We start from the raw sequence: 15,852 nt of genomic DNA, 5'->3' as shown, positions 1-15,852 counted from the left end.
GATCTCTACAGGCATGTTTCCTGTCTCTGATCTCTACAGGCATGTTTCCTGTCTCTGATCTCTACAGGCATGTTTCCTGTCTCTGATCTCTACAGGCATGTTTCCTGTCTCTGATCTCTACAGGCATGTTTCCTGTCTCTGATCTCTACAGGCATGTTTCCTGTCTCTGATCTCTACAGGAATGTTTCCTGTCTCTGATCTCTACAGGCATGTTTCCTGTCTCTGATCTCTACAGGCATGTTTCCTGTCTCTGATCTCTACAGGCATGTTTCCTGTCTCTGATCTCTACAGGCATGTTTCCTGTCTCTGATCTCTACAGGAATGTTTCCTGTCTCTGATCTCTACAGGCATGTTTCCTGTCTCTGATCTCTACAGGCATGTTTCCTGTCTCTGATCTCTACAGGCATGTTTCCTGTCTCTGATCTCTACAGGCATGTTTCCTGTCTCTGATCTCTACAGGAATGTTTCCTGTCTCTGATCTCTACAGGCATGTTTCCTGTCTCTGATCTCTACAGGCACGTTTCCTGTCTCTGATCTCTACAGGCATGTTTCCTGTCTCTGATCTCTACAGGCATGTTTCCTGTCTCTGATCTCTACAGGCATGTTTCCTGTCTCTGATCTCTACAGGCATGTTTCCTGTCTCTGATCTCTACAGGCATGTTTCCTGTCTCTGATCTCTACAGGCATGTTTCCTGTCTCTGATCTCTACAGGCATGTTTCCTGTCTCTGATCTCTACAGGCATGTTTCCTGTCTCTGATCTCTACAGGGATGTTTCCTGTCTCTGATCTCTACAGGCATGTTTCCTGTCTCTAATCTCTACAGGCATGTTTCCTGTCTCTGATCTCTACAGGCATGTTTTTCCACCTCATGGCTCAGTTTTTGCTCTGGTATGCATTGTGAGACTGTCCAGTCAACTGAATTTACCACATGTGGCTCCAATCAAGGTGTAGGAACATTTCAGAGATGGTCAAACGAAATGGGAGGAGCCAGAGCTAAATTTAAAGTGTCATAGCAAAGGATCAGAATACTGTTGTCTGTCCATGCAAAATATACGTATTATTTTTTGTTTTGTTTTGTTTTGAACAAATTTGCTAAGTTTTCTAAGATTCTCTGTTCACATTCTTATTCTGGGGGATTTGACTTTCTGAATGCATTTTAGTTATGTATGTAGACATACACATAATTTTGATTGACCAATATATATTATAAAAACTCTTTGTTTCTTTTTTCTTTTTTGAAGGCCAAACATGGTCATTCATGTATGTGATGAAGCCAAGAACCTGAGGGAAGACTTTGTGTGCCCACGAGATCTCCTTATATCTGAGATGAAGTACTTTGCAGAATACTTATCTACAGATGCCCAGCGATGGGAGGAGGTTGACATTTCTGTTCATTGTGATGTACAAATCTTTAACTGGCTGATAAAGTATGTCAAGCGGAATTCTAATGAAAGTGACAAGCAAGATGTACTGAAGTTGGGTTAGTCTTTTTTTTTCCTTTTGTAATTATTTTTCTTAATGAAAACTTAACAACGTACAATAAGCAATATACAAACATCACAAATTTACGCTTTAGCGTAAACACTTTACGCTTTAGGCACAGGGGTTGTTGGGGATCAACATACTATAAAAGCATGTGATCAGCTCCCCCTCAGCTATTTATAGGTAACACTAAGTCGATTTATTTTGGAAAAAAATCCCTTTAAAGGGGTACTCCACTGCCCCAGCGTTCGGGACCCCCACGATCAGACATCTTTTCCCCTATCCTCTGGTGAAGTTAGAGGGCACACTGACAATCCAGCAATCATTCATGCACCCCGGCCTGACACATTTTTGGTGTTTGGTAACATACTGACAAATAGTTAAAATCCATGTTACATAAAAGCCTTTCTAAATATCAATGTCTTTTATTTCAGAACCTGGCAATGTCATTTCCATACTGATTTCATCTGAATTTCTAAAGATGGATTCATTAGTAAGTAACTAAAGGCGCATGAGGAAAAAAGTAGGAGTGATGAAATCATTCTGGGTGGGCCTTTTTTTTTACCTTATTTACCTTTTTTACCTTATTTACTGGGTCAGTACGGTTCTGACAATTGTCACTATTAGGCATCCATCACAGCCTCTGTTTAAAGGGGTTATCCAGGAATCGACAAACAGAGATAATTTCTTTCAAAGACCTCTCCCTGTCTGTCTCCAGGTTGGGTGTGGTTCTGCAGCTCTGTTCCATTGAAGTGAATGGAGCCAAGTTGTAATACCACACCCAATGTGGAGACAGACAGGGAGCGGTCTTTGAAAGAAAATAGGTCTTAGAAGTATAGCTGATGTTTAATTTTTTTTTATGTGAATATTTCCAAAATTCTGTGCTGAATAATTTCATACTATACCTCTGTTCCACCGTTACAAAGCTCCAAATGTACATATCTTTAACCCTTTAATGACCATAGACATGTATACACATCATGGGGGGATGCATGTTCCCGCACCTGGACGAGTATACATGGTTCTCGTGGGTACTGCCCAGTGTATCCACGATATCGCGACAGTTTAACCCTTACAGCCGTGGTCAGAAGCGACTGCGGGCTGTAAGTGGTTTGACGGAGGGAGCTCCCTCTGTCTCCCCTGCAGCACCCCGTGACTCTATCGCAGGGTGCTGCATGTGATCCCCGGAAGGTCATAGCGGTGGATTTCCTGCTGGCAGTCACAAGCAGATACACTGAGCTACCCAGCCGCAGCAGTGAGCTCACTATTGTGACTGCCTGCGGGACATCCGCGGTGTGAAATATACTGCGGATATGCTCTTTGTGACCCTACACTTATGAAATATATTTTTACAAGGGCCCCGTTCATACTGCGTTTCAGCAGTATGTTAGAGGTATCCATCAGCATCACGTCAAAAAAAGTGTTGCTGACGTATACTGTAGCAGCCCTATTCATTTCCAAATGAGACTGCTACAGTATATGGTGGAATTCCTTTTTGACTCCAATGGACACTTCTAACATACTGCAGAATGCATGAATGGGGACTATCACCCCCCTTCCAACAAAATAAACCAGTTTTTTTCAAGATTTTGTTTTAATTATTTTTAAACGCACAGTGTTGGATATATTCGTCATGAGTGGGTGCTTATTCGCACAACATGACGAATATATCCTTCAGGAACTTCAACTTTCACAGACAGCTGCACGGCACAGCCGACCAAGGACCAATCAGAGGGGTCCCTAGTCCAGCTAATACATATTTCTTTCTGAGACAAAAATCTTGCAGTCCACATGGGGTCACTTGTAGGGGTGCGGTATTGTTCTGACAGCTCCGGGCCTTTGCAGGCATGGAGGGGGGTCTATAATTCATATGATGATGCCCTGAAAGCCAAAGGGGGCTCCTCTCCCTCTTGGTCCTACCTGGCGGTCAGGCAACCAGATATGGCCTAAGTAGGGGTACTGTCCAGCCCGGAACAAACAGCATGATAAAATATGGGGCGTGTTTCCTCAATTTCAGAAACGACTTACCAAAATGATGTCCCACAAATAAAGAATTTGTGGGGAAAAAATTCAATTTTTTTCCCCACTGACTTTGAACTAATTCTAGCCACACAATAAGGGCTCAACATAATCACTTTTGCCCTAGGTGAATATTTTAGAGGGTGTAGTTTTGAAAATGTGGTCACATCTGGGGGTGCAGTATTGTTCTGACAGCTAGAATGCTTTGCAAGATGAATTGCGGCCTATAATTTGTATAATGATATCTTGATGCCAAATGATGCTCCTCTCCTATTGGGTCCCACCATGTGGCCATGCAACCAAATTTGGCCTAAGCGGGGGTATTACCGAACACGGAACGAACATATAAAATATGGGGCGCATTTCCTCCTTTTCAGACACAATGTACAAATTATGCATTTGTGAAAAAAAAATTCATTCAGCCTAAAATGATGCCCTGAAATCCAAATGGCGCTCCTCTCCTTCTGGGTCCTGCAGCCAAGGAACCAAATATGGACTAAGCGGGGGTATTTCCAAACACATTGAGCAGCTCAATAAAATATAGGGGGCAATTGTTTCAATATCAGAAGTGATGTTCAAAAAATATGTCCCCCAAATGATGCATGTGTGAAAAAAAGCTAATTTCGAATTTTTAACACTGACTTTGTAATAATTCTTGCCAAAAATCTATGGCGTTAAAATACTCACTGTACCCCGTAGTGAATATCTTGAGGGCGTCTCGTTTTTAAAATGGGGTCATTTGGGGGGGGGGGGAGGGGTTCCTATGTTCTACCACCTCCAAGTTTCTGCAAACCATGAATAGTTAGATGTGCTTTTCACATTTTCTAAATTTCAAGTTAAATTGTTAGGCTTCTAATTCATTTAAAGTGTTAATTAAAAACAAAATAAATAATTTCAAAATAAAGTAGACATCTGAAAGTATAAGTTTCATAAACTATTTGGTCAGAAAGTATAAATATATGCAACCTATTAGTGTTAAAATAGCAAAAAAAACTACAAATGATATCGGCTTACTTTTACTCTGTACATGAAGGACAACTTGTGACAAAAAAACAATGTCAGAATTATCGTGATTGTCAAAACATTACCAGAGTTATTCTCTAATAAAGTCAGACATCCCCGATTTGAAAAAAACAGTCTTGGTCTTTAACCCCTTAAGGACATATGGCGTATCCATACGCCCCCGTTTCCAAGTCCTTAAGGACCGAGGGCGTATGAATACGCCCTGAGCATTTCCGGCCCCCACCGCTAGCTGGAGGGGAGCCGGTGCCCGATGCCTGCTGAAATCGTTCAGCAGACATCCCGGCATATCGCCCAGGGGGGTCATTATGTCCCCCCATGTCGGCGATTGCCGCAGATCGCTGGACAATTCAGTCCAGCGATCTGCGGCGGATTCCGGGTCAATCGGGTCTCCAGTGACCCGATGACCCGGAATTATTGGCTGATCGGGGCCGTCAGAGACGGCCCCGAACAGCCAGAGCCTGCAGGGGTGAGGTGGCACTGGTGCCACCTCACGATCGCCCTGATTCGTCGGCCGGATTACCGGCCGACCAATCAGGGCGCCTGCTGCGGGTGTCACTCCCGCACCCGCTCCGCCCCTCTTCCGGAGGACGTGAGCGGGTGCGGGAAGATGACCCCGGGTGCTGGGGACCCCGATCCCCGGCGTCCCTGTTGGGATCGGGGCCCCAGGAGCGACGGCAGCGGCGGCGAGGGACAGTTCTGAAGTGTGGATCGTTGGAGGTGAGTGACAGCCTCCTGCTGTTGCTTAGCAACAGCTCCTAGCATGCAACAAGGGCATGCTGGGAGCTGTAGTTATGCAACAGCAGGAGGCAGACCACCACAACTCCCAGCATGCCCTTATGGGCATGCTGGGACTTGTAGTTTTGCAACAGCTGGAGGCACATTCTTTCTATGGAAAAGTGTACCTTCAGCTGTTGTGTAACTACAACTCCCAGCTTGCACAATCAGCTAAAGTGCATGCTGGGAGTTGTAGTGGTGCATCTGGTGGTTGCATAACTACAACTCCCAGCATGCCCGTTGGCTGGCGGTGACTGCTGAGAGTTGTAGTTTTGCAACAGCTGAAGGCACACTGAGTTAAGTAGTAAACCAGTGTGTCTCCAGATGTTGCATAACTACAATCCCCAGCATCCCCAGCCAATGTTGTATGCCTCCGGCTGTTGCATAACTACAAGACCCAGCATGCCCTTCCGCTGTCCGTACATGCTGGGGGTTGTAGCTTTTGCAACAGCTGAAGGCACACTGGTTGCAAAACACTGAGTTTGTTACCAAACTCGGTGTTTCACAACCTGTGTGTCTCCAGCTGTTGCAAAACTACAACTCCCAGCATGCACTGATAGACCGTACATGCTGGGAGTTGTAGTTTTGCAACAGCTGGATGTCCCCCCCCCCCCCCCCAATGTGAACGTACAGGGTACAATCACATGGGCGGAGGATTACAGTAAGTATCCGGCTGCAAGTTTGAGCTGCGGCAAATTTTCTGCCGCTGCTCAAACTGCCAGCGAGAAACTACTGTGAACCCCCCGCCCATGCGACTGTACCCTAAAAACACTACACTACACTAACACAAAATAAAATAAAAAGTAAAAAACACTACATATACACATACCCCTACACAGCCCCCTCCCCTCCCCAATAAAAATGAAAAACATCTGGTACGCCACTGTTTCCAAAACGGAGCCTCCAGCGGTTGCAAAACTACAGCTCCCAGCATGCATTGATAGACCGTCCATGCTGGGAGTTGTAGTTTTGCAACAGCTGGATGTTCCCCCCCCCAATGTGAACGTACAGGGTACACTCACATGGGCGGAGGATTACAGTAAGTATCCGGCTGCAAGTTTGAGCTGCGGCAAATTTTCTGCTGCAGCTCAAGCTGCCAGCGAGAAACTACTGTGAACCCCCGCCCGTGCGACTGTACCCTAAAAACACTACACTACACTACCACAAAATAAAATAAAAAGTAAAAAACATTACATATACACATACCCCTACACAGCCCCCCTCCCCTCCCCAATAAAAATGAAAAACGTCTGGTATGCCACTGTTTCCAGAACGGAGCCTCCAGCTGTTGCAAAACAACTACTCCCAGTATTGCCAGATAGCCACTGACTGTCCAGGCATGCTGGGAGTTTTGCAACAGCTGGAGGCACCCTGTTTGGGAATCACTGGCGTAGAATCCCCCTATGTCCACCCCTATGCAATCCCTAATTTAGGCCTCAAATGCGCATGGTGCTCTCACTTTGGAGCCCTGTCGTATTTCAAGGCAACAGTTTAGGGACACATATGGGGTATCGCCGTACTCAGGAGAAATTGGGCTTCAAATTTTGGGGGATATTTTCTGCTATTACAAGCATTTTAGGTAAAAAAAATATTTTTTTTTTTACATATACAAAAGTCATGAAACACCTGTGGGGTATAAAGGTTCACTTAACCCCTTGTTACGTTCCCCGAGGGGTCTAGTTTCCAAAATGGTATGCCATGTGTTTGTTTTTTGCTGTCCTGGCACCATAGGGGCTTCCTAAATGCGGCATGCCCCCATAGCAAAATTTGCTTTCAAAAAGCCAAATGTGACTCCTTCTCTTCTGAGACCTGTAGTGCGCCAGCAGAGCACTTTTCACCCCCACCCCCTCAATGCAAGTGTATGGGAGGGGACGTGACAGCCATCACGCCCCCTCCCATAGACTTCAGGGGGCGTGACATCATCAGGGGGCGGGGATGTGACGTCACGAGCTCCCGGGGTTGAACAGTTTGTTCCAAACGCTGAGAAGCAGAGTACCCCTTTAAGGGGCGTACAGACTTAATTGTCTTGGTCCTTAAGGGGTTAAGAAACCATAGAGCTAAAAGCAATTTTGCCTACATACAACAAGCTTACTAGAGACAGCAGGGAGCCCCCTAGTGTAAGTAGCATTACTAATGTTTTTTCTATTATTATTATTATTTTTTATTTAGGTAGAAAAATGCATTGACTATTGTCACAAAAACATGAGCGCTATTGTAGCCACTCCATGCAACATGAACTGCATCAATGCAAACCTCCTAACAAGGATTACAGACCTTTTCTCACATAATGAAGCGGATGACATAAAAGACAAGAAAGACAAGTTTAAGAGGTAAATCAAACACCCATACTGCATATATATATAGGATATATTAGGCAAATATTGGGTGCAGCAAGGGAACAGTCAGTTCTTAAAAGGGTTATCCAGGATTAGAAAAACAGAGACAATTTCTTCCAAAAACAGCACCACATCTGTCCTCAGGTCGTGTGTGGTATTGCTACAACCTTAGAAAAGCTTTGGTTCTGTTTTTGGAAAACATTAGCTCTGTATTTTTGTTCCTGGAGAACTCCTTTTAAAGGGGTACTCCGCTGCTCAGCGTTTGGAACAAACTGTTCCGAACGCTGGAGCCGGCGCCGGGAGCTTATGATGTCATAGCCCCGCCCCCTCATTGCGTCATTGCAACGGCTGTCACGCCCCCTCCCATAGACTTGCATCGAGGGCGAGGGGCGTGATGTAATGAGGGGGCGGGGCTATGGCATCACAAGCTCCCGACTCCAGTGTTCGGAACAGTTTGTTCCAAACGCTGAGCAGCGGAGTACCCTTTTAAGGTGTTTTGGAAGCAAAAAGCTTGGGCATTTTAAGAATCTGTAAATAGCTTTTTACGTAAAAAATACCGTATTAAATCATACAAACGTATTTATCCTAAATTAAAATATTTAATTCTAATTTACTATGCTTTCGATGTGAATTTTTTTCAGCAAAATATTTTGCAAGAAAATTGAAAGACTTTTTGACCAAGAATATAAAAATTCAGATTCTCCAGCTAATGCTGGGACGCTGTACAGGTAGGTGCCTGCATGCAATGGTAAATGTACACCAGACTAGCTGTTGTGTAGACTGACTGTAAGTACTCCTTTAGATGCTGTTTGTGCAAGAAGCTGCTGACAAAGGACGTTGAGCAGAAGACTGCTTGTCTACCTGGGAAAATCAACATCGACCAGTATGGAAATATTGTTTACTTTCACATAAGGTATATTCATTTCAGACTTCACTTAGGGGTTTCAATGAAAATGAAATAAAGCTGTACTAGGATATAACAACCCCGATACAGACCTCACTGGGGTCCTGACAGTTCTGGTGCACATGTAATGAGCCGTGATAAGGGCAAATAAGGAATCTGCTTTTTATTACAAATTCATTTTAGAGGTCAGTTCTTTGCTTATATCAAGATCGCAGGTTATTTCACATTCTCAGAGGATAAATGCCTAAGAGGTTTCTTATCTTAGAATAAGTATACGGGGTGAAGCTGGGTCTTTGACCAGTCATGATCTTTTTTATTTAGGAGTATACACTATATGGACAAAACATTGAGACACTCATATATTCTATATTCATATATTACTTCTACAGGAGCTTTTAGGACATCCCATTCTTAAAGGGGTACTCCGCTGCTCAGCGTTTGGAACAAAATGTTCCAAACGCTTAGAGATGGCATCAGGAGCTTGTGCCATCATATCCCCGCCCCCATTAATTTCAATGGAATTCCTGCAGCAGAAATTCTGCTGTGTGAATGGGACAGCGGAATGCCATTGAAGTGTATTGGCTATAAATTCATCCGGAATTCCATGCAGAAATTCCGGCGTGTGAACATAGCCTTGCACTACTGCCGCCAAATCATTGTGACAGGTATTCTTTAAAGGGGTACTTTGCCCCTAGACATCTTATCTCTTATCCAAAGGATAAGGGATAAGATGTCTGATCGTGCCGGTGGAGCGCCAGAGGCTCATGACATCACTTTCATGCCACGCTCGTGATGTCACGGCCATGCCCCCTCAATGCAAGTCTAGGGGAGGGGGCGTGACGGCCGCCACGCCCCCTCCCATAGACTTGCATTGAGGGGGCATGGCCGTGATGTCAAGAGCTGGGCGTGACCATAACATTACTAGCCTCCGCCCTGTATCGCCAGTCTGGGGTGCCTCAGCCGAAATCACAGGGGTCCTCAGCGGCGGGACCCCCACGATCAGACATCTTATCTCCTACCCTTTGGATAGGGGATAAGATGTCTAGGGGCGGAGTACCCCTTTAAGAAAAAACCCCACAATATTTGTTAAAGAAAAGCTTATGGCTGCAGCGCCTGCACTAACCTGCTGGTACTGCCTAATAAATATTTATAATCCTCTTTTCTGCACAGAGCTTCTACTTGCTATGAGAGCCTGCACGGGATCTCACAAAGTAGCTGTTACGTGAGGAAGAGTGTTATAATTAATATTTTTTAGGGGTCGTACATTAGGGACCACACAAAACTTTAAAGGCTGAAAATCTGAATCTCCTTGGAATATGTAACCGTATAGTGTTCTTATATCACATATTACAGGGACAAAACTTGGGATGTTCATGAATACCTGACCAGTTTATATGAGGAGCTGAAGTCTTGGCGAGATGTGTATTGGCGGTTGTGGGGTACTATAAATTGGCTTCACTGCTCCAGGTGTAAACAGGTGAGTGGTAGGAGGTCTTGGACTTGTCCAGTCTTGTGAGACTCCAGTACACCCCCAAATATGCATCCATAAAGCATTTTGCTGCTTTTGGATTCAACTTAATGATGCTGGTGGTGACATATAAAATATTTCTAGTTATTGTTTTCGCTCTTTGGGCAAATAAATGTTGTCTGTTCTTTCCAATAGTGAATTAATAGCTGCACCTAAAAGAACCTTATCAGTCTCGTTTAAACCATTATTTGCCTCAAAATAAAATATTAAGGGGGGAGGGAAACCTTTATTAATCTCTTCACAGACAATAAAAAGGTGTAAAACTTTACTTTGCACAAAAATGTTGTCTCTTTCTTTGCTTTCGCTCATCACATGGGAATAGAAAGGGATGGGACCTCTTCAGAGGTAGTGTAAATTTTAGTAGATTTCAGAAACACCGCGCACAAGCATCTGTTTCACTGCCAACATCCACGTCTTAATTAATTATCCCTTTTTTATTCTTAGTTTTTTTTTCTTTCCTACATAATGGGAATCAAACCCATACAACTAGATCCAGACACCCAGAATGCCTGGTAATCTGGCATCCAACAATACAGGTCCCAGTGCCAGATTAGCAGGAGGAGCACAATGGTCTGGTATTTTCATAGTGTGGATGTAGTGATCAGTGAGCAGGTTATCAGGGTGGATTCAGAACTGTTCTAGACATTTTTGTCTCTTACTATGTCACTAACTTGATTCTGCCAAGTTCAAATGGTTTAGTCTATAGGTAACATGCTGTAGAACAGAAAGTGCTAAGAAGATCGATATATCACAAATATATAAGTATATGGAAGTCCCACACTCCTCCTATTGCCATACATTCACAAGGTAATGATATGCTGAAGCCATAAAAACTGTAAAAAACATGAAACCCATAGAACTGACCATATTACTGGTTAAAAGTAGTTGTTTATTCTACTCACAAAAAAAAAATAATAAAAAAAAATCTATTTAAAATTGCCCTAAATACATAAAAGCAAATCAGTGACACACCCTCTTTTGCCCAGATCTAGGTTTCTCCTTGTCCTGCGGCAGTAACAACTATGGGCGCACAAAACATGCGCCTAAGCGTGTTTTTTTTTGTAAATTATCTGGGTACGCATAAAGTAGCAAACAGCCTTACCTAAGCAACTTCAGTTTTCTTTTTGCAGTGGTTGAAAATGTATTATGTGTGAATGTGTCACGTAGTTAGGGCTGGGCGGTATGACCAAATGTGTGTATCACGGTATTTTTGTAACTTTTGGTGGTTCCACGGTATATAATGGTATTTCCTCCATTGGCCGTTGGCTGTCCGGGCATGCTGAGAGTTGTAGTTTTGCAACATCTGAAGGTCCGCAGGTTGTAGATCACTGGTATAGAGTATCAGCGCCGGCGGCCGCAACAAACAGGAGGACGAGGAGGGCAGCGCTTGCGGGTGACATGTGAGTATTTACCCTGATGAGGACAGCGCTGGGCTGATAATTAATTGGGGGGCAGCGCTCGCGGGTGACATGTGAGTAGTTCTGTGGGGACAGCGCAGCACTGGGCTGATTCATTCATTCCCGAGGAGGAGGGGCCAAACCGGTATTGCGGTTTGGGTTAAAATTCATATCGTGCAGCACAAAAATGACGGTATTCGATATGAACCGGTATACTGCCCAGCCCTACACATAGGCATAAAAAAAAAGTCACAAACCCCTCCAAAATGTGTCAAGTCAAAGCCAGGTCAGACCTGCCTTACAAAAATGCCTTCAACTGGCAGTTTTAAAAAGTCTCACAAAAAGTCGCAGCTGCATATTATCGACCCCTTCTGATGATAAATACACAGAGGACAAGCAGGGCTCTGTGCAGGCTCCTGGCTTGTCAATCATCCTGCTGTGTGAGCTGGACATGTCACAGAGCCTCAGTTCGTAGAGCCCTGCTTGTTCTCAGTGTACAGAGCCCTGCTTGTCCTCAGTGTACAGAGCCCTGCTTGTCCTCAGTGCACAGAGCCCTGCTTGTCCTTAGTGCACAGAGCCCTGCTTGTCCTTAGTGCACAGAGCCCTGCTTGTCCTTAGTGCACAGAGCCCTGCTTGTCCTCAGTGTACAGAGCCCTGCTTGTCCTTAGTGCACAGAGCCCTGCTTGTCCTCAGTGCACAGAGCCCTGCTTGTCCTCAGTGCACAAAGCCCTGCTTGTCCTCAGTGCACAAAGCCCTGCTTGTCCTCAGTGCACAGAGCCCTGCTTGTCCTCAGTGCACAGAGCCCTGCTTGTCCTCAGTGCACAGAGCCCTGCTTGTCCTCAGTGCACAGAGCCCTGCTTGTCCTCAGTGTACAGACTTGGTCTAACTTTTTTATTTTTTCAGATAGGGACGTTTAGTTTCTTATTTTCTTTTATTTTCCTGTTTTCAGGTGGGGATAGCATTCACTGTTTCCCCATTTGCGATTGAGGGGGCACAGACATCTTGGATGTACTGTCAGCGCCTGGGGTTGTACCTCACGGGTCCGGGTCCCCCACTTTTCCCTGCTCGTCTCGCTTTTCAAGCCCGGCATGATGCAGGTGACTAAAAGCTGGCTGAAGGCTTCGTCAGGAAGACTTCATTAGGTGAGTTCTTCTGACTAAGGGGAGTAAATTTCTCCCTTTTTTCTTAGGTACTGGACTCTCAACAGCTGGAGACACCCTTTTTTCTATAAGGGTTTATGGGACTGGCCAGGAGGGGTTTTTCCCTCCCTTTTTACTCTATGGGGGAAACTTTTTATTTGGGTTTGAGCAGTGGCATTTTTATATTGTAGGCATGTGTGTGTCTTTGGTGCACAGTATGTATGCGGCGGCTGTCCTCTGCAGCCACGGCGTATCTGTTCGGCGGGCGGGCGCTCCTTCAGCCCAGCCGCATAGAAGTTTTTACTTTCGTTTTCGACAGTGTTCTGCCGACGGCATTCGCCCGCTCCGTTCCCCCGAGGCACACATGCATTCACAAGGTGCGCTCGGGGCCGGAAGCGGGCGCCATCATTATCTTGGTTATTATTTCTTTCAGGATGGCGCGAATCCCCTCCAATCAGCGCTGTGCGTGCGCAGGGGGTTTGCAGAGCCAATCAAAAGTGTCCTTGTAATTGACACGCCCCCTCTGGCCATTGGTCCAGCGTTTTCTCTCTCTCTCTCCCTCTCTCTGCTCACAGCTGCAGTCTGAGGGACACAGACCAGGGTGAGACTGTTCCTTTTTATTACTATGTGCATGCCCAGAACTGTTCCTTCCTCTAAACAGATAGTTACTTATTACATCTGTAATAGCTGTAACACAAAAATGTCTGGTTCTGCTGAACCTACTTGTTCTGCCTGCACCACTGCTCCCCCAGACCCCCCGGCTATTACTACCCGGGATGTTCTACCAGACCCGGTGGGTTCGGCCTTCCCTCCAGCCTGGGTTTCTTCCCTCTCACAGTCTATATCCGACTGGCGCAGGTCTCCCGTTCTGTGGTGACTGCCTTGGAGAGGTCCTCCGTCGGCCCTCTGGGGGGACTCGCTCCCCTCCTCCCTACGCTTCTCGCAAGCGTAATAGGGGTGTTTCCTCTGAATCGTCCCCGGGGTCTTCGGACAGGTACGGGCGTTCCCATCATAGGTCTCGCTGCTACCTCAGCTTATCTCAAGTGTCCCTCTTCCAGAGCCGCATACCGGGTCAGCCTCTTCCTCATCTAGGGCCGCCTTCCATTCACCTGGAGAGATTGTGGATGAGGTTTCCGAATCGGTATCCGTCTCAGAGGACCGCTCAGATTCTGCCAACACGGTGAACTCATTGGTTTCTACCATAAGAGACACCTTTCATCTAGCGGACCCAGGAACTTTAAACGTGGCTCCAGAAGTTGCCTTTCATCGTGCCCGATCTCTTCCAGGGCTGCCTCACCTCGTTCTCATTCATCTGGAGAACTTGAGGATGAGGTTTCTGATTCGGCCTCTGACTCAGAGGGCTGCACGGATATGCCTGATGTCTTGTACTCATTGGTTTCGAGACACGAGACACCTTCCAGCTAATGGATCCAGTAACTTCGGACGTGTCTACAGAAGTCTCCTTTCTTCATGCCCGACCGGCACCCAAGACTTTCAGCTCTCTCGCTGAATTTGACGCCCTGCTGGAATCCGCCTGAAGGCACCCTGACTAAAAGTTTCAGAAAACAAGAAGGTTCAAGCGCGGAATCCCTTCGCATAGGACCTCATTGCTCGGTGGACCTCCTCTCCAACTGTGGATCTACCGGTCTCCCGCCTCTCTAAGGCGACTGTCTTGCCGTTGGCTTTTGCGGCTGCCTTCCAGGATCCAGCGGACAAGAAGGTGGAGACCTTGGCAAAATTTGCCTTTGAGACAGCAGGGTCTTCTTTTCTTCCTTCTTTTGCTTCTGCCTTGGTGTCAGATGCCCTTTCAGTATGGTCTCCCAACTCCGCCAGGGTAGTATTCAGGATCCCTCCAGGGGATTTCTCTAGACTAGCTCTCCGAGACTCCTATGCCGGAGATTTTCTGGGTTCTGCTTCCATGCGCAGCCGCTGTGCTGCCTTTGCCTCAGGCTACCTGGTAGCCCTCCTTCGCTCCATGTGGCTTATAGCCTGGAATGCGGACACAGCCTTCAAGAAGTGAGGCGACGGGCAGAAAGAGTTCCTTATACCTCTGGATAAGGCTCGCAGAACCACTTTCCATAGGAAGTCCTCCTTCTTCCGGTCCTGCTAGGCACCTTCACGGGGAGAGGGCTCCCTCCTTCCTGACCCGTCCATCCCGGAGGTCAGCTAACCGTTCCGGCTGTTTGGCAGCCCCAGCAGGCACCCGTATGCCTGCTTCGGCCTGAGGGGTCGCCCCCACCCGCCGACTTTCCTTGGGTGGTTGGTCGTTTTACTCTTCCGGGATGCCTGGACACGCACTTTCCCGTTTCCTGGGTCAGGGATGTTGTAGGAATACAGGGTTGAATTTGCCTCCCTTCTATGGGACTGCTTTTTTCTTCCCGGACCCCCCGATCCTCCTCTCTAGCGGAGGCATTACGGGGCGCGTTCCAGTTCCCTTTCATCCAGGGAGTAATTGTCCCTGTTCCTTCAGGGGAATGAGGTTTTTTATTCCAACCTCTTTGTGGTCCCCAAGACGGGCGTTGCTGTTCGCCCAATCTTGGTTCTCGAGCATCTCCACCAGCATCTTCTGCTTCCCATTCCAAATGGAGTCTCTCCGTTCGGTGCTGGAGTCCATGGTTCAAGGGGAGTTTTTCTTCCCTCGGTGGACATCAAGGCTGCCTCCACATTCCAATATTTCCCGGTCATCAGCAGTACATCCGCTTTGCAATTCCGGACGGCCATTTTCTATTGTGGCTCTCCCTTTCGGTCTGACCACTACTCCGCGGGACCAAGGACCTGACGCCTGTGATAGCCCTGTTACGGACAAGAGTTGTTTCAGTGCTTCCTTTCTTGGACGACCTCCTGATCAGAGCTCCAACCAGGGCTCAGACTCTGGGGAGTCTTAGTCTCAACCTCCAACCCTTGTTTTCTCTTCGGTTGGATGGTTAATCGTGACAAGTTCAACCTCTCCCCTGGGGCTCCAGTTCGACGTGGCCTCTGCCCGCTTTCGTCTCTGCCGGACATTCGGCTGACTCTCTTGTCAGGAGTCAGATAACTACGGCATCCTGCTCCAGTTTCCATTTGCTTTTGCATACTGTCCTGGGTTGGTTGCTGGCGGCCATGGAGGCCGTGCCATTCGCCCAGTTTCATCACCGACCTCTTAAACTGGTGATTCTCTTCCGGTGGGACAGGCCCCCTTTGTCTCTCGACTGCAAGATCGTTCTCTCTTGACAGTCTTGTCGGTCCCTTCTATAGTGGCTTCATTTCCCCC

The 15,852-nt window shown here is 46.6% G+C and overlaps 1 protein-coding gene across 6 annotated transcripts in view; it reads left to right on the top strand.

Moving 5' to 3' along the window:
* LOC130362734 (SANT and BTB domain regulator of class switch recombination-like) overlaps positions 1-15,852 on the top strand; it is a 96,850-nt gene that overhangs the window by 63,007 nt on the left and 17,991 nt on the right. For all 6 annotated transcript variants that reach the window (XM_056567670.1, XM_056567672.1, XM_056567671.1 and 3 more), the window contains 6 exons: positions 1,242-1,480; positions 1,917-1,975; positions 7,468-7,628; positions 8,276-8,362; positions 8,437-8,547; positions 9,892-10,015. In XM_056567670.1, coding sequence (XP_056423645.1) covers positions 1,242-1,480; positions 1,917-1,975; positions 7,468-7,628; positions 8,276-8,362; positions 8,437-8,547; positions 9,892-10,015 — 781 coding nt within the window. The remainder of the gene's footprint in view (positions 1-1,241; positions 1,481-1,916; positions 1,976-7,467; positions 7,629-8,275; positions 8,363-8,436; positions 8,548-9,891; positions 10,016-15,852) is intronic.

This window comes from Hyla sarda, chromosome 3, assembly GCF_029499605.1.
Source record: "Hyla sarda isolate aHylSar1 chromosome 3, aHylSar1.hap1, whole genome shotgun sequence".
NCBI lineage: Eukaryota > Metazoa > Chordata > Amphibia > Anura > Hylidae > Hyla > Hyla sarda.
The sequence above is the reverse complement of the archived record's forward strand: the minus strand, read 5'-3'. Positions and strand labels throughout refer to the sequence as shown.